At 45.1% G+C, this 26,037-nt stretch overlaps 1 protein-coding gene and 1 long non-coding RNA gene across 7 annotated transcripts in view; one reads left to right on the top strand and one right to left on the bottom strand.

Annotated features, from left to right (window-relative positions):
* Positions 1–1,090: 1,090 nt before the first annotated feature.
* On the bottom strand, positions 1,091–15,907 carry LOC132371649 (uncharacterized). 2 transcript variants are annotated; one of them, XR_009504905.1, is made up of 3 exons: positions 15,658–15,907; positions 12,707–12,852; positions 1,091–1,170 (listed from the first exon to the last, which is right to left on the bottom strand). It is a non-coding gene; the product is annotated as an uncharacterized LOC132371649 (long non-coding RNA). The 2 variants fall into 2 exon arrangements; XR_009504906.1 differs by lacking the exon at positions 1,091–1,170 and adding an exon at positions 11,524–12,304.
* A 156-nt stretch (positions 15,908–16,063) lies between these two features.
* The window catches only part of LMBR1 (limb development membrane protein 1), a 141,970-nt gene continuing 131,996 nt past the window's right edge, over positions 16,064–26,037 (top strand). For 4 of the 5 annotated variants that reach the window (XM_059932948.1, XM_059932941.1, XM_059932942.1 and 1 more), the window contains exon 1: positions 16,064–16,318. In XM_059932948.1, coding sequence (XP_059788931.1) covers positions 16,253–16,318 — 66 coding nt within the window. In that variant the 5' untranslated portion in view covers positions 16,064–16,252. The remainder of the gene's footprint in view (positions 16,319–26,037) is intronic. The other variant, XM_059932949.1, reaches the window with a different exon arrangement.

Consider the following 26,037-nt stretch of genomic DNA (forward strand, 5'->3'; position numbering starts at 1 on the left):
CGCGGGCCTCTCACCATTGCAGCCTCTCTTGTTGCGGAGCACAGGCTCCAGACGCGCAGGCTCAGTAGTTGTGGCTCACGGGCCCAGTTGCTCCGCGGCATGTGGGATCTTCCCAGAGCAGGGCTCGAACCCGTGTCCCCTGCATTGGCAGGCAGACTCTCAACCACTGCGCCACCAGGGAAGCCCACCATATTTGAATTTAATTAGAAGAGAACGTTCATGATTTCAGAATAAAGTTTATCCCTGCAAGTTTTGAAAATTAATTGATTTATTCCTACTTGGATTTCTAATGCTTCTGGAGCAATCTTTCACAAAAAGAATAATGGTTTCTTATCAATGACTTAACTATAAGAAGGTGACTAAGTGTCTTTCAAAAATAATTCCTCAGTTAATGTTACACGTCTATTTGCATGCTTTTTCTTGTAATTGTTATTCAAATAGCAGACTAAATTCCACTCCCAGACACTGGCCAGGAGCTAAGCAAGACAGACATCGTTGTGAGAAGCACTGAGTGGACAGCCTTGGAGGGGAAGTCAGAGCGTCCGCCAGCTTCTACATTTGTGTGAATGAAGGCTGATGACTCAGGGGCGCAGATAGGAGAATGGGTCCCTGAGATACATTATAGAATCCCAGCCCCTGCGATCTTCAGGAACACACACACACACACACACACACACACACACACCCCACATGAAGGCAGGAGGCTGGGTAAGTGTGAGTTCTCAGCCTTTAATTTTCAAAACCACCACACAAACAAATCAAAACCCAGACTTTAATCATCAAGTCATAGGACAGAAAGTGAAGAGAATAGCAACTATCCAGGGAATGCGGACAGTGTGACAGTGTATCATTCAGCCCAAACACTAACTCCATCCTCAACTCAGACAAAATTCTTTTTCTGCATTGCAACCATAGCTCTAGAGTCTAAAACAATATAATGTAATAATATGATATGATACATAGTATGAGCAACATAAAGCAACACAGCACAGCACAACTGTAATGTAAGACAGCGTAATATAAGGTAATGTAAAGTAACACAACATAACATGATATACTATAGCATCTTTAACTGTATCTCTGCTACTTACCTAGGTCCTTTCCAAATCCCTCCGGGACAGACTGAGCCCAGGCAGCTGAGGCACACGGACACTGAGGCCCCCAGCACACCTGCAGAGAAAGCCAAACTCTGAGGTTTCAACTGATGCCTTTCACAAAGACTTTACTTTGGAAAAATCAAAACAACAAAAACAACATTAGACTGGGCAATAGAGCCATACAATTTTGATCATGTGAGTAATAAACATTAGATGTAGGCCAAAAAATGATTACAAAAATATCTTTTCAAATCAGCAGTTTTCACTGCGCCCACAATAAACATTTATCAAGATAGCCAATGAATATAAAAACACGTACATCTCTTTAGAATACCAAAACATGTTTTGGGAGCATCTGCATTCATAAATTGTGGGATGAATGGTTTCTGCATGCTGGCCTGACATAATTCACGCACGTTATTCCCTGCCCTAAGAGTGTTCTTTTGCACTGTGCATTATAGGAATGTCAGGCTCGATTTACATGAAGGGGGATTTCTGCAGGGAGCATTATTGATGGCAAATGAAAAATTCACCAGAAACTGGAAATCAGAAGTACTCCTGAAAAACCCCCTTTTCACTTGAAAGGGCTATAAATCTAAAAATAATCTTGAATTCGCAAGCAATCCTTTTATGCAATAAGTTGATAGCAAATATATTACTGAAGAGACACATAATTACCTTAAAATCTACCACAGTTAGAAATGTATTGGAACTCTTAAAATATAATTTACTTTTATAATAGTAAAAAATACAACAAATATTTTTACTGTTCATTTTTTCCTTTGAGTTTCACCTTTTATTTTTCAAATATATAAAGACAAAGTATGACTATATATAAACTAATATCCCAGACTGTCCCAGGGAGCTCCAAAATTTCTAAATATATTAAAGGCTGATTTTTATTTATTTATTTATTTATTTATTTATTTATTTATTTAGGCTGCGTTGGGTCTTCATTGCTGCGCATGGGCTTTCACTAGTTGTGGTAAGCGGGGGCTACTCTTTGTTGTAGTACACGGGCTTCTCATTGCGGCGGCTTCTCGTTGCGGAGCATGGGCTCTAGGCGCGCAGGCTTCAGTAGTTGCAGCCCGTGGGCTCAGTAGTTGTGGCGCCCGGGCTTAGCTGCTCCGCAGCATGTGGGATCTTCCCAGACCAGGGACTGAACCTGTGTCCCCTGCATTGGCAGGTGGATTCTTAACCACTGCGCCACCAGGGAAGTCCTAAAGGCTAATTTTGATGAACAAGAGAAAGGGAAATTTTATCATCCCTTTCAGTACACGGAACCAGCAGTTCCAGAACTCTCCAGCTTGGCAGAAGTCATTTCTACGGCGTCATCTCCCTTAAACAAGATCTTCTGTGAACAGAAGGGAATGGCCGGGACCTAGAATATCTAGACCCAGGGTTTTCTCGCTGCATATTAGAATTTTAATTCGGCTAGCTCAAGGGGCATTTCATATCTCTATCTCCATCTCCATCCCCACCTGCATCTCCTTCTCCATTTCCATCTCCATCTCCATCCCCATCTGCATCTCCTTCTCCATCTCCATCCCCATCTCCATCTGCGTCCCCATCCCCATGCCCATCTGCATCTCCTTCTCCATTTCCATCTTCATCTCCATCTGCATCTCCATCTTCATCTCCATCTGCATCTCCATCCCCACCTGCATCTCCATCTCCATCTCTATGTCTCTCTATAACTATACATCTACCTCTACATCCATAACCACCACCACATCTATATTCACATCCATAGCAAAACCATAACTACATCTCTAACATCTCTACCCGTATCTGTAGCTATGATTGTTCTACATCTGCATCTGTCCACACTGTAACTGTATCTCTATCCCTATCTATGTCTATAACTCATCCCTTCTTCTGGATGGCTCCGTAGAGCGGGAGAGAGAGCTTTGGACTTGGAACAGAGATCTGAAGGTTGGAATTGCCTCTGTGGTTTACTAACTGTGCAAGCCTGGGTATGTTATTTTACCTCATTATATTTCAGTTTCCTCATCTGTTAAAAAGGGATGACAACCCTAGTTTATCTTGTTGGGTTACTGTGAATTTAAATAATGGATAACATGTGCTTTGTGAGCTACAAAATACCCATAAAAGTAAAACATTGTTAGTGATAAAATTTTTAGGTCCAGTTTGGGAAGTACTAATAAATTAGGATAGATTCTCATTTTAAGGCCCATTCTTCAGTGAGCGACTGTAGTTTATTATGCTTTTCTCACATTGGGAGAATCCATGAGGTGTAAAGGAGGAACCAGGAGCCAGACCGTGGAGCATATTCTCCTCTCTCAGCCTGTTTCTTCTTCTGTAACACAGAAGTTGATTCCACTAGAAGATATTGCCCTAAGATCCGGGCTAAGTCCATGATAAAGGAAAAATTCAGTGTAAAGATAAGTAGGATAAATAGCATCACCTTTGGTGCAAAATATGCCAGTCCTGTGATTTGTGATGGGCTCCTATGCTCAGAACCTGGGGCCCCGGCATGGAGAGAGATCGGTGGCTCTGAGGGCCCAGCGGCAGGAAGAACCAATCAGAGCAGCCCTGTGGGGACCTGGGAGAGTGTGCAGCCACTGGCGCGCTTTCAGGTGCGTTTCATGTGCCACTGCTGCCCCCTAGCCCTGCCCGGCCTCCTCCTCAGAACTCCCCTTCCCGAGCAGGACAAACAGCGAGGGGGGTGGGGAGTGGGGTGAGGCTCAAGCCTCCAGCCAAGGCGTCAGCCTTGGTCGGGGAGAGGGACCCCAACCGCTGCTAACGTTCTGTGACACTCAAGCCCAGGCACACATGGCTCCCATCAGACAAACATCAGGTTAATGAAGTGCCTCCCAAAGCAACGCTTGTGTTTGGTTCTTGCATTGAACTTCTGCCTCATTCGAAGATTTCTTGACGCAGGGACAAACAGGCGCTTCTACGAGCCTGTTCCCGCCTGTGACCTCCGGGTCATCGTCGACAGCAAGCCTTTCCGGAGAAGCTCTGTGAGAACAGTGTCAAGTGCCGGAGAGAGAAATTGCAGGCGTGGGCCCTGCCCTTAGAGAACTGACACTTAGGGAGACAAATACACAAAAGACAACAATGACAGTGAGAACTTCTACTGCGCCGCACGACACAATAACACACGATGCAACACGAGGGTCTCAGGATGTTTTTTTTTTTTTTTTTAAATATCTGACCTTTCTGGATTCTTTATTTATTTTATTTTATTTTTGGCTGTGTTGGGTCTTCGGTTCATGCGAGGGCTTTCTCCAGTTGAGGCAAGTGGGGGCCACTCTTCATCGCGGTGCGGGGACCGCTCTTCATCGCGGTGCGCGGGCCTTTCACTATCGCGGCCCCTCCCGTCGCGGGGCACAGGCTCCAGACGCGCAGGCTCAGTAGTTGTGGCTCACGGGCCCAGCTGCTCCGTGGCATGTGGGATCCTCCCAGACCAGGGCTCGAACCCGTGTCCCCTGCATTGGCAGGCAGATTCTCAACCACTGCGCCACCAGGGAAGCCCAGGATGTTTTTTAATTTTTTTTAAACTTTAAAAGAATTTTTTATTTTTTTATTTTGGCCGCGGCATGTGGGATCTTAGTTTCCTGGCCAGGGATGGAACCCGTGCCCCCTGCATTGGAAGTGCGGCGTCTTAACCACTGGACCGCCGGGGAGGTCCCTCTCAGGCTGTTGTGTGTGTGTGTGTGTCTCAATGTTTTACAGTCATAGAAACCCCCCCAGAAGGTAAACACTTTGTATATTAGCAAGCGCTGCTGACACTGGAGTAATTTTTCTGTCCTCCCAGATCAGTTTCTCACCACCTGACAGGCCCCACCTACAACCGGTGCGCTTTCAGTCTGCTGCCTGAAGTGGGCCTTTACGGCCTAATGCTTTGCTAATAAACTCACACCTGAGCACAGAGTGGAGGCATGTCAGGGCGTCCCATCGGCATTTTACATCTTGCTTTTAAAGTTTATGTCCTGGAGATTATGGGGCTGACTTCCTGGATAGAGTGATTTTATGACACTCACTTGAAAATTGGTTTAAAAATGCTGTAAAAGAGGAACATTAGTAGCAGGATGTTTAGGAATGCCACTGCCTGGGAGCCCATAAAGGTGACCAAGATATTTCTGTCAAGGTTTACAAGCTACACAGATCAGCCCTTCCAGCTCCTTAAGTAACAGTTGGTAGAGGGACCGCCTGGTGCCGGTGAGGTTACAGCCGACCGCTTGGAGCTGGCTCTTCAAAGAGGCATCTACCGTGACAGTGAACCTGGGTTCACTGTGTAGAAAGGCTGCCTCCTTGGGCGTGATCTGCCCCGGGGCAGACAAGCCTGGAGAGAGGGAGGAGTCTTAGAGAAACTTCACATGTTTCTAGCCCCCGTGTGTGGCTTGCAACCCCAGAGCCAAGAGCTGATAGAAAGATGTCAGTTCACTTAGATACAGACGAAGATATTCCTTGTTTTGGACAGGAAGACTCAAATGTTGTAAAAAATGTCCGTTCTCCCGTAACTCAATTCCAACTGAAGACCAAGAGGATTTGGGGGGTTCGGAGGTAATAACAAATGATATCAAAGTTGATCTGGAGAAACAAACATTTGAGGGTAACCAGGAAAGCACAGCGTGGGGACAAGAGGACACGCTCAGTGGACTCACCCCTGAACCCAGCCCTTCGCACCTGCGCCTGCTCCCCCCCTGGGTCTGGGCTCTCAGGGGTTAAAGCTCAGCGGCAAGGGGAGAGTCTAGCTCCCAGGCTGCTGATGTCAGTCGTCCTCAGGGGGCGTGTCCCAGGGCTTGGTCAGGGCCGGCAGCCCCTGGGGGGTGGCCTGGGTGAGGTCTGCATTCTCCTGGTGAATTCCCTGACGTGCTACAGGCACTGTCTCCCCACCCAGGCTTGGTGGCAAGTGGGGACTCAGGATGCAACCCACCCCCCTTCCAGGCAGCTCTGGCTCTGTCCCCGCCCGGTCCCCCTCAGAACCCTTTGCTGGGAGGGGGCCTGGGCATGAAGTAGCCTTTTCCAAAAGCATCTGGGCTGCTTTGACCTCATCTGGAAACTCCCAAGTGGGAGGTGGGTGATCGCCTCCAAGATTTGTACACGTGTGCAAATAAATATGTACAAGGATCTATGCACAACATCGTTTACATAGGAATACAAAACAAAAAAAACTGTAAACAATCTGAATGTCTATCCACATGCAACTGGTTAAATACATGCAGTAAGGACTAGTTAATCAATGGACGACTAACTAAGTGGTGAGAAGAATGGAATACATCTGTACATGTAAGATAGCCAAGATACACTGCTAAATAAAAATATCAAGTAGCAAAATAGATCTCAACTGTGTAATTAAAAAACACATTTATGAGTAGAAAAATCGGGAGGAATGGCTAGAAACCTTTACCCTACTGGGTGCACCCAGAGAACGGACCTGAGGGCCAGCGGAGAAGGACTACCCTCTTAAGTATGGCTTTCTCATGTTTCCATCTTTTTCCTCTTTAGAAAGTGCAGTTTAAAAGCTTTCTAATGTAGAAAGTGCTGAAAGTTCAGCATCCATTTCCCAAAGCTCTCAGTGCCCTCTCCTCGGGCAGTTTATGAACTGGTTGTCCAGTCGGAACATCCCCCAACCAGGCAGCTTCCTCGCCATGACCTGTGCCAAGGCCGGAGCAGGACCTGCGCAGCCAGAACCGCGCGCGGGGCCCTGCTCCTGTCCTTTGCCGGCAGACGTTTAACGGGGCTGGAGCTGCTCACGCCATTAGGCTTTCATAACAAGGCGGAGTCTGCGGTGCGCCCGAGGACGCATCCTGTCCTCTCCTTGGGCCTCTGTGCGCTCCTTCTCCCTCCTGGATCGCCTGCCACGTGCGCCCACGTGTTCTTCCTGCTTCACTTCCTGCCATTCAGCGGGGTCCTGGGTGGGAAACGTCGCTTCCTCTCAGTCAGAGATAAGGTGTTTTTGTGTCTACACTGCCTGGGTGGGGGAGGGAACTTTAAAGATGTCTGTGCAAGTCTCTTATCTTGGAATTCCTGGGGTCCTGCTGTCCCGTGGCTGTCAGATGGTTATTGTGTACAGGGTAGGGGGCCCGAGGGTACACACTAAACTAAGACAACAGCACCCTGGGTGAAGAAGGCCAAATCCTGAATACACAGGAATTATTCATGCCTCTTCTCTCCTTTCTTCTACTAGCAGACGCTTGATCATCTCTTTATTTATACTTCAAGGAGAGTTAGCCAGGGATGGTGAAATGAACTTAACAATTAACCTAAGATAAAATCTTGTTAAAATCAGAACCTGACACCAAAGGCTGAAGAGGAAGTGGAGGAGGATGCTGCTATTTTTAGCTGTGGATTTAAATTCCCATGATTCCCTGTAATTTCCCCCCAGCTAATTACAGGTCCACATCCTTTCGTTTCCTCTGATTAGTCCTTGTAAGTCTCAACTCCTACGGATACTACAGCCACACAATTTCTTGGCAAATTAAAGCTCCTTTCATGCATTTAAAGCATTCTTTCAGTCTTTAATCTCCTGTGTAAAAGTTACAAGTTTGCTATGAATTTCTTAGAAACCTGTATTTCATAAACATCGATATATAACCCAATGTGTAAATGTCACACAATCCATGCTTAGATTCTGGCTTTTCAAGTAATGGTGTGATGATGATAGCTAACTTTTACTGTGTCCTTGCACTTTATGGATGTGTCATTTAATTAGAATAACCGTATCAGGCAAGCATCTTTATTTCCATTTACAGATGAGAGAAAAGGCACAGCAGGTGAGTGACCTGTCCATGGTCCTGAAACCTAGACGTGGTGAAGCTGACATTCTAACCCAGGACTCTGAGATTGGAGAGCACATTCCTAAGCGCTCTCCCATCTAATTACCAAACTCTCAGTTCATCTGCCGATGTTCACAAGAGGTCAGGCCAAGCATCCAAGGCACTGCGCTGCTGGGATCACGGAGCAGCGTGGGTGGTTAGAAGCAGGGGCCTGGTGCCTGGGCTTTGACGGGAGGCTAGTGCTGCTCAGAGGTCACATGTGTTTCCCCCATCCACTCCTGTACGACCCCACCTCTTCTCTCCCAGGACCTCAAACACTACTCCGCACTCTTCCCTCTGGCGGCTGACCTTGCTGTTTATTTCCCCGAGAGAAGAGTGGCAACTGGAATAGACTTTCACATGCTCCCTGTGCAGAGCTGTGTCCCCCTAACTTCACATGTTGAACTCCTAATCCCCAGTATTTCAGAATGTGACTGCATTTGGAGATGGGTCTTTAAAGAGGTGATTAAGTTAAATGAGGTCGTATGGGTGGGCCCTGATCCAATGTGACCAGTGTCCTTATAAGAAGAGGAGACCAGGACACAGACACACATAGAGGGACGGCCGTATGAGGACATGGGGAGAAGACAGCCAGCTACGTATCAAGGAGACAGGCCTCAGGAGCAATGACCCTGTCCACACTTTGATCTCAGATTTCCAGCTTCCGGAATTGTGAGAAGATAAATTTCTGTCGCTTAAGCTGTCCAGTCTGGGGTACTCTGTTATGGTGGCCCCAGGAAATGAACAGACACAGACCAGCACCTCTATCCCCTCCCTGAACCTGGACCCATGCATGCCATCCCTCCTGCATTAGGGAATAATGGCTTTATTCTGCCCCTTTAAAACACCAACAAATATACAAACTGCCAGTGTTTCATTAGCACGGAGTAATGGATGTTTCTAAACTTTCACAGATTTAGAATTGTTTTCTTGAGAAAAATCCTGTTTCCCCTTCAGAAGCCCCCTTGGTCCAGCTCTCCAGACACTTGGGATGTCCTCCAGCAGGCGAGAGTCTTGCTCAGTTTCCATGAAAGGACGCCAACTCTGATCATCTGTTGTTTGACTTCCGCCCATAATAAGGAAAATCTTCATTTTAGGCTCTTTCTAAAATCTTTGCTGGCTCCACTGGTGTGCTGTATCTAATAGCCAGCTGTACAAGGGGGAGGGAAAGGGCCCTGATTTGCAGCATTTGCTGATTTCCATGGTGTAAATGCTCCCAGCGCGGCCGATCTCAGCTACCATTGTGAGGTCACTGAACAAGGAGCAGCATATCGTTGTAAAGGACACGTAAGTAGACTCAAGGAAAGTATAATAAAATAATTAGGACATGATGGATTTTCAGTAGTTTTTACCTTTAAAAAATATAGTTTAATTAAGTGTAAGTTTATGTAATTCAGTTTTAAATAGTGTTGTGTTTAACAACTGGCTTTGCAAAATTCCCCAAAATTAGCAACTTGCTTTCACAAGCCAGCGCCAGGGGTCTCCAGCACATCACTGGGTGGTCATCACTTACCAAAATTCTAAAGCCCATTTGTTTCTTTAGGGTGTAGAGTTCATACTTGGATTACGCTGGGTCATTAGAGAACTTTGTATATGGACCGTATAATTCCTTTTGATTGAACAATATTCGAAGCCCCTTCCTATGTCAAGGGAATCCCCCATCCTATGAAGCAGGGAGTCTACTCCATGAAAGAAGTGGAAAATAGCACTCTCTTCCTTTGCAGCTCAGGTGTGTGCTCATGACCCAGGCTCTGCCAATTAGCCACATCCAGGGTCCAGATAGGAGAAGTCTTAGAAGTGACCAGCGTCAGATAAGCCGTGGATGGGCTGTGTGTCTACACTCAGAAATGGCGCACTGGTGTCTTCAAGGGACCAGCTCTTGACTGGGGCATCTTTCCTTCAAGTCTGGTTCTCTGGTCCTCCTGGAGATTTTGCAAGGTACCTGGTATTCTTTCTCTTCTTTTTTAAAAACTAAACTTTAAATTTTTGATTTACAGAAAAGTTGCAAAGAGAGTAAGAGTTCCTGTGTGCCCCGTATCCAGGCTCCCGCGCTGTCTTCCTCTTACTTACGGTGCATTTATCACAACCAATGAACTAATGTTGATACATTATTATCCTTAGCCTCCTCTAAGGCCCGAGATGATTTTCCAAACTTCCCTTGTTTTTGATGACCTTGACAACTTTGGGGAGTACTGGTCTGGTATTTTGTAGAATGCTGTTCAATGTGAGCTCGTCTGACATTTTTCTCATGGTTGGACTGAGGGTGTGCGTTCTGGGAGAAAGGCCTCATGGGTGAAGGGCCGTTCTCATCACCCCACATCAAAGGTGCACGCTGTCAACGTGACTCGCCTCTGATGGCGCTCACACTGACCCCCAGGTTTCTCCACTGCAGTTACTTTACTTTTCCTTCTCTTGTCTGTTCTTTGGATGCAGGTCACTAAGTCTAGTGACACTCAGGGGTGCAGAGGTAAGCTCCACTTTTTTGTGGGGGAGAATTTACCTAAATTAATATTTGTTTATATCAGTATTGACTCATGAATATTTACTTTATACTTTAATTCTAACCCAATATTTGCTATTTATTTTGATGTTCGAATTATTTTTGCTTTGGCCATTGGGAACTCTTTCAGGTTGGCGCCTGTGTCCCTCTGTCATACCCCTATACCTTCACTGTTTTGGTTTTTGATCACTTTTCTTTTTTTTTTTTTGCAGCACCGTGAGACTTGTGGGATCTTAGTTCCCTGACCAGGGATCAAACCCTGGGCCCTGGCAGTGAGAGCACTGAGTCCTCACCACTGGACCGCCAGAGAATTCCCTTGATCACTTTCCTATTTTCTGGCACTACGAGATGCTCCAGGCTCATGGTGTATATTTCTTGCCCCAGCCCTAGAATCAGCCACCTCCCAAGGAACCTTGGCTCTTTATTATAGAGAATGGAATTAGAAACCATATTGTGTCTGCCTGTCTGTCTATCTATGTATCTATCTTTCGTGTCTGTCTCTCTGTATCCCCTATTGTGCTCTTCCTCTGGAGAGCCCTGACTACTACACCACTCCTGCAGCCCCAGGGGCAGAGAGAGCCTGTACTTACCGGTATGCTTGAGCACATACTCAGGCACACAAATGAGGGCAGAATAATTTCGGGGGAAGGGGAGGTGAGTGGTTAGGGCAGAATGCCCAACAGAGGGACCTGGGAGTTTCCCTCTGTGTCACCCATGATGCAGCCAGGTTGTGGTTTTATTGCGTGGCGAGGGGCAATAGTACTGTGGAAAGGACAGGAGTGAGTGAGTCAGGTGGATCTGGGTTCGAATGTGGACTATGTGAGGTCGCTTACCCTCTCCTCAGTGTCATCAATGGTAAAATGGAGCCGACAATACCTACCTCACAGAGTTATTGTGATGGTTAAATTACATAATGCATGTGAGACCCCTGGAATGTAGTGGTTATTCTACAAAAGCTAGTTCCCACCACCCTCTCTCTCTTTCTCTCTCTCTCTCTCATTCACACATTTAGTTCTTTATCTAAGAAAGATTTACTGAGCTCCTAATACTTGCCAGGCACTGTGCTTGGTGTTGGAAAATAGTGAAGCAGACAAATTAGACTGGACAGAAAACAAACCCATACAGAAATAATTTCCTGTTTTGAGGAAAATAAAACAAGGTGAACTGAGCAAGCACCTGGGTTGGTCTCTGATGGCCTCTCCGCGTTGATAACATTCATGCTGCAGTGTAAGTGACAAGGGGGCAGTTGTGACCCAGGGGAAGCGCATTCTGGGCCAAGCGGACGGAAGGGCACAGGCAATGGGGCAGTGGTAGGAGGCTGAGGAGGTGGGCGGGGCGGGGTCCGGGGTCCCTGCAGGTCTCCGTGAGAGGTTAGTGTTTGAGTCTGAGCAAGATGGGAAGCTCGGGGAGGGGACAGGGGAGGGAGAAGTCTGACTTCCGTGCTTATCTCTTGGGCTGGACTGGTGGGGGGCAGGCTGGGAAGAGGGGATGTGGGGAGATGGCTCAGAGGCCACTTGAGGGACGGGGTGGCTCTGGCCAGGAGATAGCAGCGGGGGTGTGAGAAGTGGCTGACCTGAGACGTGCTTTGGTGGGAGAGGCGACAATCCTTGGTGATGGGTGGGCTTTGGGGTGCAAGGGGCGGCGTGGAATTCAGAATGACGCTCGGGTTTGGAGCCAAGCAACCGATGACCGTTCTCTTCTTCCTCTGACCCATGAAAGCTCCAGCAGAAACACAGGGTTGTGTGGAAAGTTTCCAAATGAACTTTTAAGGCCATAAACAGAGTTTTGAAAGGACCTTAGGCATCAGTAACTGAAGCGAGGCCCAAAAGGCCACACCTGGCAGAGCTGGAACCTGGTTTCCAGAATCCTTGCTTGGTGTTGACTCCACTCTAAGATGCTCCCTTTAGCAAGGGGTCAAGCTGAGGCAGAGAAGCCACAGTTTAGGCTACCAGACAGCGGTGCCTCTTAAAACAATTCCTTTATTTAAATAGTGAATAGACATAGTTTATGCAACATATACGATGCATAAACAGCAACGCAACGAGGCGCTGTGACCCCTGTCCCCACCCCGCACGTGTAAGAAACGTGCGTTATCATTCCCTTTGCAGCCCTCTGAATGCCTCTGCCCAATCTCTCCTCTGACTTTCCTTCTTAGAGGTTTATCACTGCTCTTCTTTATAATTCTACCACACGTTTGCATCCCTAAGTAATATCCTGTTTAGTTCTGCATGGTTTTGAACTTTATGTAAGTGGAATCATACTGTATGTATTCTTCTGTGACCTTTTTTTTTTTTTTGCTCAGTGCTGTTGTAGAGACTCACCCATATTGTTGCTTGCAGCTGTGGTTCGTGGATTTTTCACGCCAGGGTAAAATTCCAGTACGCGAACACATCACAGTTTGTTTACGCTTTCCACTGTAGATGGACAGCTGGCTTGTTTCTAGACTTTTGCTTGTTTATCTCTCTTGCTGTGAGTATTTGGATAAAGGAAAAAAAGAAGCCCTTTAATAGAGGCTGGAAGGAATTCAGCTTACATCTGAACATTGCTTGGCTTGGTTTTGTATGGGGCATAAAGACAAGAAAAAAATTGGTCTCTATGTCCTTATGTCTCAAAACTTTGATCTCATTGTAATCAAGAGAATCAAAGCAAGGCCCAGTGGAATGAAGGAAACCATCCTGAATTTTGGCAGGTTCAAAGACACGTCGTGATAGTCAAACTGGAGTACATAGTAACAAGCAGCATTCTCATTGTGGAAACGTGAGTCGTAATGTTGCACACACGGGCAACGTCCATACAATTATCTACCTTGGTATAGAAATCTGAAGACTTACTGAAGTTTGAAGAAGTCTTTGGGGAATTTCTCAGGGCAACCAATCTATTGACCAATAAATACTCGTAAACTTGTCTCCTTTGGGCAAAGCATTCTAATAGGTATTGCAGGAAATACACGGAGGTTTACATGATGCAGGAAGAGATACTCCAGACCTGAAAGAGCTTGTACTCTGACTGTGGATAGACACACATGCAGGAAACGCTGAGATAAAATATAAGGTCGTGTGTGCCAAATGTCAGATGGATGGCTGTACGTTCTCTGTTTTCCTCCTGTAAGCGCCTCCAGAGCAGGGACTGAAGCAGTATTCTTTCCATGGTGTGTTCATGGTTTTGAATGAATGAATGAATGAAGAGACTGGAATTGCCAGGAAAGACTTTTTGGAGAAGGAGGGTCTTGGTGTGGACAGTAAAAGAGTGGTAGCACGGAATCTGAAGAGGAGGAAAGAGGGTATGAAATGGGTAAACGTTCCGGGCCTTGGCAATGGCAAGGCCCAGGGGATTGGAGAGAGGAGGAAGCCAGCCTGCAGGAAAGGGTTCTTTAGAGAGAGAAGTGGGAACAGTTGGAAGGGCAAGGTGGGGCCCCAAAGTCAAGGTCTTGAATGCCAGTTCAGGAGTCTGATTTCTTCTACAGGTAATGAGAATACTGCATTGCAGTGCTTTCAGCAGAGGGGAAGAACTGTGTTTTTGGGGGAATTCATGTTTTAGGGGGATACAGAAAAGAGGGTGTCAGCTGGGGTGACAGAGATAACTGCAACATCCCTTACCAGCTTGGGTGGGACGATTTTACACAATGGCAGTTGGAGGGTGCCCAGGGGCCGTGAGAAGGGGCAAGCCCTAATGCACAAGCACTTCTCAACAGCTTCGTATTTTCTAATGTCCCTTTGGCCAAAGCAAGTCACATGTCCAGGCCCAGATTCAAGGGTGGAAAATAGGCTCCACTCCTTGCTGGGAGGAGGGGCAAAGCCACAAGGCAAAGGGGTGAGTGTACAGGGAAGAGCTTGTGGGCATTTTTGAGGTCTACTACCCTGGGCTAAGTGTTGTAAGTACCAAACACAGGGAAACAACTAAGATCAAAGGTGAGCGAACCTTTACAGACAGCTGCATAAAAGAAAATAAAAAGGTCTAGATGGCTGGAGTGTTGGGTTAGAAAGATCAGAAATGCTATATTTATTGACTTCCTGGAATATGTGTCTAAATGTCACATCTTAAAATCAGATCTCATTACCCTCTGATTTGGAGAGATTACCCCAGAAATTATCCAGGTCATTTCACGCAGGTATTTAACCCAGCTCTCAGAAGCTGGGTGTTCAGAAAAACAGATACTCCTTTATCTTTCCCAGGTTCTTTAGGGTTCAGAGACTTTTAAAAAATAGAGATGAACACTGAATTTAACCACTTGAAAATTATTCCTGGATTCTTATCAGCCTATGGCAGCAGCAGTACTGGCTCAGAACAAGCCTCATGTTCTCCAAGTCCCCACCACCATTTTCTGGCATAAGGCATTATAGGCACAGTATGTGGAGGCCTACAAGCTTTTCAGGGGCCATAAAAAAAAAAAGCTGGAGTCGTGAAAAAAAGTTTTAGTTCAAAATCACAAAAAGATACTTCAAAATCTAAATTAACATATATCATAAAAATAATTTGAAAGCAATTTGTAGATTTTCTCGCTTCCTAAGAATTCTCAGAGATGCCAACCAAACGTCACAGCCAATAGCAATTTAAGTGACTTTCTTATACGCACCAAATCCAAAACTAAAATGATAAATATCCTTCAAATTCATTTTTATTGCAAACAACAACAGAAAGGTACTTAATGCAGAATAGGGGTGAATTACAGTAAGTCCCCTACATATGAACCTTCAAGTTGCGAACTTCCAAAGATGTGAACGTGTGTGCTGGAACGTCCCATCAGGTAAGGTAGTTCACGTGTCTGGCGAACATTGTCACGTGCGTGCATCCTCTACAAGTGGTTGTGCTTTTGTGTACTCCACTGCACAGTACTGTATAGAGTACAGTACTACAGTACCTTTATTTCAAGCCCAGGATGTCCGGAAGCAAGCGTAACAGCAGCGGTATAGAGCCAATTGTGTTAGTGGGGTACCTAGGCTAACTTCTTGGACTTAACGAACAAATTAGATTTGCTAACGCTCTCCAACGTAACTCATGTGTAGGTAGGGGACTTATGTACTGTATGTGGCATATTTGGCCGTCCCCAAAGTAACGGATCATGGAGGCTCTCAGGAGGGTCATGTAGCCTCCCTAGTACTGGGCCGCCCTCGGATGTGGCAGGGCCTCACGTTCAGGGCTATCTACATTATCCAGGTGGGGAAGCCCAAGACCAGCGGCAGTCCAACCGCTTATCAGACCCAGAGAAGCCAGGTTTCCGGGGTTTCCGCCCAAAGCGCGTCCAGAAACAACCAGTTCCCGACCTTTTACTTACTTTGGCGGAGTGACAGTTCCCGCGGGAGGCCTCCTGCTGGACGCCGCCTAGGGCTCTGCAGGCGGGGCTCGTGCTGGTGAGGGGCGCTGACTGCTGCGGCCGTACAGGATAAACGCCTGCTAACCCGGCGCGCCGGCCCGCCCATCTCCGTTAGTTCACCCTCACCGGGCGGGGGAGCACGCGCCCGGAGACCCAACCGCTAGCTCCTCACCCCGCTCCCTGCGGGAATTCGCGGGCGCCCGCCGGCCTCCGCTCCCCGGGGGCGTGGCCCCCAAGCCCCGCCCGGCAGGCCCCGCCCCTCAGCCTCAGGCCCCTCAGGCGTCGCGGCGCGCTCCTCTGACGCGCGGCGCCTTCCTCTGACGTCAAGCCCCGCCCCCGCCCCGCCCCGGCTCGCGCGGCGCCCGCCCTCAGCAGCCAGAGCGGCTTCTTCTGAGGCGGCGGCTGAGGCAGCGCCCGGTGTCTTGCTCGCGGTCTCTGCAGCGGCTTGCTGCTCCCGTCGCGGCCGGCGAGGCGGCCGTCCAGCCCCTCGGGCCGGCAGGCGATGGTGCGGCGGAGTGCGCGGACGCGGGCGGCGCGGCGGCGGGCATGAAGGAGGATGGAAGGGCAGGACGAGGTGTCGGCGCGGGAGCAGCACTTCCACAGCCAAGTGCGGGAGTCCACGGTGAGCACCCTCCGTCCGCCCCCTCCCAGCCTGCCGCCCGCCTGTTCCTCCCCTCCCCTTCCCCCTCGCGGCCCTCGCGGTCACCCCTGTACCGCCTCCCCGCCCCCGCCCCCGCCCCTCCGCCTCGCGCCGCGCCCCTCCCCCAGGCTCCGCCCCCCGCCCTGCGCCCACCTGCTCTCCGTCCTGGGCGCGGTTCCGTCGAGTCACCTGTCCGGCCCCCGGGAGTGCTTCGGACCGCCTGCGCTCTCCTCCCCCAGGGCTCTTCCCGGGCCGGGTCGGCGGCGTCGGCCCTCCAGGCGGTGGACGACGGTCCCGCGGCCCGCGCGCCGTGGCCTGGCACCTCCCTGGCCTGGCACGGTAGACAGGTGTGCGGGCGGGTGTCTGGCGGGACCTGGGTGGCCCCGCGCAGGCGCCGGGCTCGCTCTCCCAGCCCGACTAGTCACCTCGGCCGGGTTTAGCGCCCACCTTTCCGCCCCTCACCCGTCGCCCTCCTCCCCTCTTGGGCTGAGCCCGAAACCTTGCGTTTGGGTGTGAAGGCCGGCGATGGGTGGGATTGAGGGCCTGGGCAGAAGTCCTCTGTGCCCTGGAAACAGCTTCTGAAGGAAGTCATCCTTTCTTGGTCCCCTGTTTCTTCTGTGCTGCTGGCAGGGGTCGGGAAGCAGGCTCGGCCGTAGGAGTCTACGTTGATGTTTTTACCTTTTCCTGGCGCACTAGAACACGTTGTGGTTGTTTGTTTATGTTTTCATAGCAATGTAAAATATATACATGTTGTGCATTTGTGTTTACCCCTCCCCTCTTCTAACTAACTTCTCTCAAATTCAGTCAGTCTCTTGGTTTTTGAGAATTGCCTGGTTTGTGTAGTTCTTGATCTAGAAAATTGAGCATCGCTTTGCCAAGTCATACCTTGCAATAAAGAGGTATAAATTCTGAACTGGTGGACTCTGCTACGGCATATTAGTTTAAAGTTTTAAATTGAAGCTAAAATAAACAGAGAAGTACATCATCATACATATCCAGCTCGAAGCACTTTAAACACACCTGTGGAATTCTGAACACAGACTGTGAAACACAATTATTATTAGCATCTCAGAGGCCCATCTCTTTTCCCCATCCAGTTGCTCTCCACTCCACCAAGAGTAAACACGGTCCTGGCTGTAGTAGATTAGCTTAGTTTTGAACTTTTACGTAAATGGAGCCTTAGAGTATGCCCTCTTTTGTGTCCGATTTCCTTCACTCAGCAGCGTTTGTGAATTTCCTCTCTGTTGTATGTAGTTGCAGTTCACCCCGAACGCTGTAGTTGTGTGACTGTAGCACAATTTATGTTTATTTCACTGTTGGTGGGCACTTCAGTAGTTTTCAGGTTTTGGTTGCGAGTATTCTTGTACATGTCTTCTGGTGAACATGTGGACGCATTTGTTAGGTCCATACCTAAGCATGGAACCTCTAGGTTATAGGTTGTGCGTTTGTTCATCTTTAGTAGATATTTTTAAACAGTTTGCCAAAGTGGGTTGTACCAATTTACACTCCCACCAGCGCTGTAGGAGAGGCATGATTTGCTTCCCGTCTGTAGGACACTTAGTATTTTCTGTTTTTTTTTTTCTTTTCTTTTTTTTTAATTTTAGCCATTCTGGTAAGTGTCATGGTATTTGTTGCACAAAAGACTTTATTTGCATTTCCCTGATGATAATGAATTTCAGCACCTTTTCATATGTGTATTGGTCATTTGGAAATCTTTTGTGAAGAGTCTTCAGGTCTTTTTCCCATTTTTAAACTTTTTTTTTTTTTAAAATAAGTAACAGCCTTTTTAAAAAAATTGCTTATTTTAAGAACAAATTTATTTAATTTATTTATTTTCCTTATTTTTTTTGGCTGCGTCGGGGTCGTAGTTGCCGCACGCGGAGTCTTTCGTTGCGACGCGCGGGCTTCTCTCTAGTTGTGGCGCGCGTGCTCCAGAGCACGTGGGCTCTGTAGTTTGCGCCACGCGGGCTCTCTCGTTGAGGCGCGCGAGCTCAGTAGTTGTGGCGCGCGGGCTTAGTTGCCCCGCGGCATGTGAGATCCTAGTTCCCTACCAGGGATTGAACCCGCGTCTCCTACATTGGAAGGCGGATTCTTTACCACTGGACCGCCGGGGAAGTCCCTTGTTTATCTTTTTAATATTGATTTGCGAGAGTTGTTTATGTTTTCTGGATATGATACTTTGTTCATGTATATGTATATATATGTGTATACATATGCATACGTCTGTGTGTGTATGTATATAGTAAATCCTTTTTTCATTCTGTGGATGCTTTTTCACTTGCTTAATGATATCTTCTAATGAGCAGAAATTCTTAATTTTAATATAGTTCACTTTATTAGAATTTTTTCTTTTATGATCAGTATGTTTTATGTCCTGTTTAAGAAATTTTTGCTTACTCCAAGGTAAGGAAGATGTCCTCTTGTGCTTTTCTCTAAATGGTTTATTGATTTACTCCTCCCATTTAAACCTACAGTTCATCTGGAATTTATTTTTTGTGTATGTTATAAAGTAGGATTCGTATATATTTTTTTCACATGGATGTCCAATTGCTTCAGCACCATTTATGACCTTAGTCACAAATTAGGTATAACTGTATATTTGTGGGGTTTAATTTTGATTCTATGCTGTTTCATTGGTCTATTTGTTTTTGGCTTTATTTTAAATTAATCAGATGTTCTCTTATTTGGATTGAGAAAGGGACCCACGTTATAGTAGCCAGGAGCTTTATTTTTGTCTGCTACCCTAGAAACAACTCAGTTTTGGCACTGATTCTAGAATTCCTTCGTTCTGCTCCTCCTCACCCCTACTCCTCCTGGACGGGCACCCTTGGGTGGTGGGTATACTCCACTCTCTGCAGAACCAGTGCAGACAGTGCCCAAGCTTAGTGAATTTCCAGTCTTTGGCTTTCCTTCCTCAAAGTATTCATATTTAGAGTGAGTATAAATGCTTGATTTTTCTCTAGGACTTGTTGCCAGTTCTTTTATTTATTAATTTTTTAAATTAAACAAATTCAGAATTTTTAAAAATTTTATATTATAGTCGATTTACAATGTTGTGCTAGTTTCAGGTATACAGCAAAGTGATTCATTTATACATATACATATATCCATTCTTTTTCAGATGCTTTTCCCATATAGGTTATTACAGAGTATTGAGTAGAGTTCCCTGTGCTATACAGTAGGTCTTTGTTGATTATCTATTTTATATATACTCGTGTGTGTTTGTTAATCCCAAACTTCTAATTTATCCCTCCTGCGCCCCCCCCCCCCCCTTTGGTAACTGTAAGTTTGTTTTCGAAGTCTGAGTCTGTTTCTGTTCTGTAAATAAGTTCATTTGTATCTTTTTTTAAAGAGTCCACATATAAGTGATATCATATGATATTTGTCTTTCTCTATCTGACTTCACTTAGTGTAATAATCTCTAGGTCCATCCATGTTGCTGCAAATGGCATTATTTCATTCTTTTTTTAAATTTTATTTATTTATCTATTTATTTATTTATTTTTGGCTGAGTTGGGTCTTTTGTTGCTGCGCGCTGGCTTTCTCTAGTTGCGGTGAGCGGGGGCTACTCTTCGTAGTGTTGCGCGGGCTTCTCATTGCGGTGGCTTCTCTTGTGGAGCACGGGCTCTAGGCGCGTGGGCTTCAGTAGTTGTGGCATGTGGGCTCAGTAGTTGTGGCTCACGGGCTCTACAGCGCAGGCTCAGTAGTTGTGGTGTACGGGCTTAGTTGCTCTGCGGCATGTGGGATCTTCCCAGAGCAGGGCTCGAACCCGTGTCCCCTGCATTAGCAGGCGGATTCTTAACCACTGCGCCACCAGGGAAGCCCTCATTCTTTTTTTATGGCTGAGAAAATATCCCATTGTATATATGTACCACATCTTATTTATCCATTTTTCTGTTGATGGACATCTAGGTTGCTTCCATGTCTTTGCTATTATAAATAGTGCTGCAATGAATATTGGGGTTCATGTATCATTTTGAACTATGGTTTTCTCTGGATATATGCCCAGAAGTGGGATTGCTGGGTCATATGGTAGTTCTATTTTTAGTTTTTTAAGGAACCTCCATACTGTTCTCCATAGTGGTTGTACCAATTTACATTCCCACCAACAGGGCAAGAGGGTTCCCTTTTCTCCACACCCTCTCCAGCATGTGTCGTTTGTAGACTTTTTGATGATGGCCATTCTGACCAATGTGAGGTGATACCTCATTGTAGTTTTGATATGCATTTCTCTAATAATTAGTGATGTTGAGTATCTTTTCATGTGCTTTGTGGCCACCTGTATGTCTTCTTGGGAGAAATGTCTGTTGAGATCTTCTGTCCATTTTTAAAAAAAATTTATTTAATTAATTTATTTATTTTTGGTTGCACTGGGTCTTCGTTGCTGCACGCGGGCTTTCTGTAGTTGTGGAGAGCGGGGGCTACTCTGTTGCGGTGTGCGGGCTTCTCATTGCGGTGGCTTCTCTTGTTGTGGAGCAGGGCTCTAGGCGCGTGGGCTTCAGTAGTTGTGGCACGTGGCCTCAGTAGTTGTGGCTCGCGGGCTCTAGAGCGCAGGCTCGGTAGTTATGGCGCACGGGCTTAGTTGCTCCGCGGCACGTGGGATCTTCCCAGACCAGGGATCAAACCCGTGTCCCCTGCATTGGCAGGCAGATTCTTAACCACTGCGCCACCAGGGAAGTTCTGTCCATTTTTTTTGATTGGGTTGTTTGTTTTTGTGGTATAGAGCTGCATAAGCTGTTTGTATATTTTGGAGATTAATCCCTTGTCTGTTGCTTCATTTGCAAATATTTTCTCCTATTCTGTGGGTTCTCGTTTTGTTTATGGTTTCCTTTTCGGTGCAAAAGCTTTTAAGTTTAATTAGGTATCGTTTGTTTATTTTTGTTTTTATTTTCGTTACTCTAGGAGGTGTATCCAAAAAGATATTGCTGCAATTTATTATTATTATTTTTTTAAATGTTTATTTGGTTCCACTGGGTCTTAGTTGCGGCAGGTGGATTCCTTAGTTGCGGCTTGCTGGTTCCTTAGTTGCAGCACTTGGGCTCCTTAGTTGTGGCTCTCTGGCTCCCCAGTTGTGGCATGCGAACTCTTAGTTGTGGCATGCATGTGGGATCTAGTTCCCGGACCAGGGATCGAACCCAGTCCCCCTGCATTGGGACCGTAGAGTCTTATCCACTGTGCCACCAGGGAAATCCCAGATATTGCTGCAATTTATGTCAAAGAGTATTCTGCCTATGTTTTCTTCTAACAGTTTTATAGTGTCTGGCCTTACATTTAGGTTTGTGTATGGTGTTAGAGAATGTTTTAATTTCATTCTTTTACATGTAGCTGTCCAGTTTTCCCAGCACCACTTATTGAAGAGATGTCTTTTCTCCATCATATATTCTTACCTCCTTTGTCGTAGATTAATTTACCATAGGTGTGTGAGTTTACTCCTGGGCTTTAAGTCCTGTTCCATTGATCTATATTTCTGTTATTTTGTTCCAGTACCATACTGTTTTGATTACTGTAGCTTTGTAGTATAATCTGAAGTCAGGGGGCCTGATTCCTCCAACTCCATTTTTCTTTCTCAGGATTGCTTTGGCTATTTGGGGTCTTTTATGTTTCCATACAAATTAAAATTTTTTTTTGTTCCAGTTCTGTGAAAAATGCCATTGGTAATTTGATAAGGATTGCATTGAATCTGTAGATTGCCTTGGGTAGAATAGTCATTTTGACAGTATTGATTCTTCCAATCTAAGGACACGGTATATCTATCCATCTGTGTCATCTTCGATTTCTTTCATCAGCATCTTATAGTTTTCAGAGTACAGGTCTTTTGCCTTCTGAGGTAGGTTTATTCCTAGGTATTTTATTCTTTTTGATGTGATGGTAAATGGGATTGTTTCCTTAATTTCTCTTTTTGATCTTTTGTTTTTAGTGTATAGGAATGCAGGAGATTTCTGTGTGTTAATTTTGTATCCTGCAACTTTATTGAATTCATTGATGAGCTCTAGTAGTTTTCTGGCAGCATCTTTATGATTTTCTATGTGTAATATCATGTCATCTGCAAACAGTGACAGTTTAACTTCTTATCCAATTTGGATTCCTGTTATTTCTTTTTCTTCTCTGATTGCTATGGCCTTAGTTCTTTTAAGTATTCAACTCTTTTTGGTTTTGCTTAAAAGATAAAATATATGTAACCTTCAATTTACCATTTTAAAGTGTGCAGTCCAGTGACATGAAGTACATTCGCATTGTTGTGCGACCATCACCACCATCCATCTCCAGAACTTTTTCGTCATTCCAAACTGAAAGTGTCTCCTTTGATCAGTAACTCCCGTTCCTCTCTCTTTCTGGTAACCACCATTCTACTTTCTATCTCTCTAGATTTTATTGGGTTGGCCAAAAAGTTCGTTCGGTCCCCCCCCCATAAGAAGGCTCTACTAGTGCTTAGTTGTCTTAAACTTCATTCAAAACAATTTTGTCAGATTGTATTGTGACAGCTGTCAGTCATATCAGCGTGCATTTAAAAAAAACTTATCAAAATTGGTGAATTTTTGTGTAGCCATTTTAATATTGAAGATGGAAGGAAAAAAGCAACATTTTCGGCATATTATGCTTTATTGTTTCAAGAAAGGTAAAATTGCACCTGAAACCCAAAAAAAGATTTGTGCAGTGTATGGAGAAGGTGCTGTGACTGATCGAATGTGTCAAAAGTGGTTTGCGAAGTTTCGTGCTGGAGATTTCTCGCTGGACGATGCTCCACGGTCTGGTAGCCCAGTTGAAGTTGATAGCAATCAAATCGAGACATTAATTGAGAACAATTAACCTTTTACCCCGTGGGAGATAGTCGACGTACTCAAAATATCCAAATCAAGCACTGAAAATCATTTGTACCAGCTTGGTTATGTTGATAGCTTTGATGTTTGGGTTCCACATGAGTTAAGGGAAAAAAACCTTGTTGACTGTACTTCCGCATGCGATTCTCTACTTAAACATAGCGAAAACGTTCCGTTTTTAAAACAAATTGTGACTGTCAATGAAAAGTGGATACTGTGCAACAATGTGGAACAGAAGAGATTGTGGGGCAAGCGAAATGAACCACCACCAACCACACCAAAGGCCGGTCTTGATCCAAAGAAGGTGATGTTGTGTATATGGTGGGATTGGATGGGGGTCCTCTATTATGAGCTCCTCCCGGAAAACCAAACGATTAATTCCAACAAGTACTGCTCCCAGTTAGACCAACTGAAAGTAGCACTCGACGAAAAGCATCCAGAATTAGTCAACAGAAAACACATAATCTTCCATCAGGATAGCGCAAGACTGCATGTTTCTTTGATGACCAGGCAAAAACTGTTAGCTTGGCTGGGAAGTTCTGATTCATCCTCCGTATTCACCAGAGATTGCACCTTCGGATTTCCATTTATTTTGGTCTTTACAAAATTCTCTTAATGGAAAAAATTTCAATTCCCTGGAAGACTGTAAAAGGCATCTGGAACAGTTCTTTGCTCAAAAAGATAAAAAAGTTTTAAGAAGATGGAATTATGAAGTTGCCTGAAAAATGGCAGAAGGTAATGGAACAAAATGGTGAATATGTTGTTCAATAAAGTTCTTGGTGAAAATGAAAAATATGTCTTTTATTTTTACTTAAAAACCAAGGGAACTTTTTGGTCCAGGTATCTCATGTAAGTGGAGTCATAAAATATTTGTTCTTTTGTGTCTGGCTTATTTCACTTAGCATAATGCTTTCAAGTTTCATCCATGTTGAAGCATGTGTCAGAATTTCCTTCCTTTTTAAGGCTGGATAATATTCTGTTGTGTGTATATACCATGTTTTGCTTATCCATTCATCCGTCAGTGGACATTTGGGTTGTTTTCTGGCTACTGTGAATAATGTTGCTATGAACATGTTTGAATAGTCTAATGAATGAATGAATGAATATTTGTTCCGGACGTTGCTTTCAATTCTTTTAGGTATATACCCAGAATTGGAATTGTTGGATCACATGGTAATCCTATGTTTAATTTTTTGAGAAGCTGCCATGTTTTCCACAGTGGCTGGACCATTTTACATTCCCATCAGTAATGTGCCAGGGTTTCAGTTTCTCCATATCTTCACCAACACATGTTGTTTTCTGTTATTTTAACAATAATAGTTACCCTAGTGGGTGTGTAGTGGTAGCTCATTATGGTTTTGATTTATGTTTCCCTGATGATTAGTGACGTTGAGCATTGTTTCATGTGCTTTTGGACATTTGTATATTTTCTTTGAGGCAATGTCTATCTAAGTCCTTTGCCCATTTTTGAATTGGGTTGTTTTGTTGTTGAGTTTTAGGAGTTCTTTATATATTCTGGATGTTAATTCCTTTGTGATTTGAAATATTTTCTCCCATTCTGTGGGTTGCCTTTTTTTAAACTATTTATAGTGTTCTTTGGTGGACTAAAACTTTAAATTTTGATTTAGTCCAATTTACGTATTTTTTGTCATTGTTGCCTGTGTTTTTGGTGTTATATCCAAGAAATCATTGCTAAATTCAGTGTCATGAAGATTTTTCCTTATGTTTTCTTCTAAGAGTTGTGTAGTTTTAACTTACATTTATGAGGTCTTTGATCTGTTTTGAGTTAATTTTTGTATGTGGTATAGTGTTTAACTTTTAAATGCTCATGTAATAATTTTACTTTCTCTTTAATATTATGAATATCTCAGAGTTCTCTTGTCAGTTACCATAATGATTACATTTAGCTGCTACTATCAGCTAAATGTAATGATCCGTTTCCTTCCTTTTGCTGTCTTTTTTCCTTTTCCTTTTGGACTTTAGGTGCACAGAATTGGATTATTTTTAATCCTTGGTTCACACACAAACTTTTCATTTGTTTATCTGTGACCTGCTTTTGATTAACCTGTTTTTAAGTAATATACACACATGAACCATCACCCAGGATTCTAAAGCATTGACTCTAGCTTATTAATACCCATCAGGAGAGCTGAGACATTGACAGTAATTTATATGTACCTATTTCTTATGCTGCCACAGTTGCACAGCAACATTTGTCTTTCAGTACATCTGTTCTTTGGATACATTTATTTAGATGATATCTTCAAAGTGGTTATCTTACATTGATGCCACTTTCACCAATATAGTTAAAATGATCACAGATTATTACACGACTGTACTAAAAAGTGTCCATAATCCCTTCACTAAATTAATAAGAAAGAACACTTATCGAGTACTAACCAGGTTATCTTATTTGAAGATAACAACCCTGTGAAGTAGGTACTTCATAGCACCTGTCACAGTGTGCGATAGAGCCAAAGTTTGAATCCAGGCGGGCTCATCCCACAGCCTGTACTCTGTTTACAGCCTATAAGGTTTAAACCTCCACCGGGACAGGGTTCAGTGGCATCCAACTAGGTCAGTTACATAAAATGGAGAGTTGGCTTACTGTAAGGCTGATGAAAGGACCGAGGAGAGCCTATGAAGCTAGCTGGCTGGGAGCTTTGGGGTCTGGCTGCATAATCTAAATTCTTCCTTATCCTAGTTGTGGACAAAACTCTCTCACTTGGCTGTAATGTATTTGGGGACAATTCTAGGGTTGACTGGGAATTTTACAACAGTAGAGGTTTTAGGACCCTGCCATTTATTTGGCTCCCTTTTGGCTCAATAGGAGTGGGGAAAAATGGGGGTGCCAGGAATCCTCCTCCACCCGCTGCTTCCTTA

The sequence above is a fragment of the Balaenoptera ricei genome, chromosome 9 (genome assembly GCF_028023285.1).
Source record: "Balaenoptera ricei isolate mBalRic1 chromosome 9, mBalRic1.hap2, whole genome shotgun sequence".
Classification (NCBI taxonomy): Eukaryota; Metazoa; Chordata; class Mammalia; order Artiodactyla; family Balaenopteridae; genus Balaenoptera; species Balaenoptera ricei.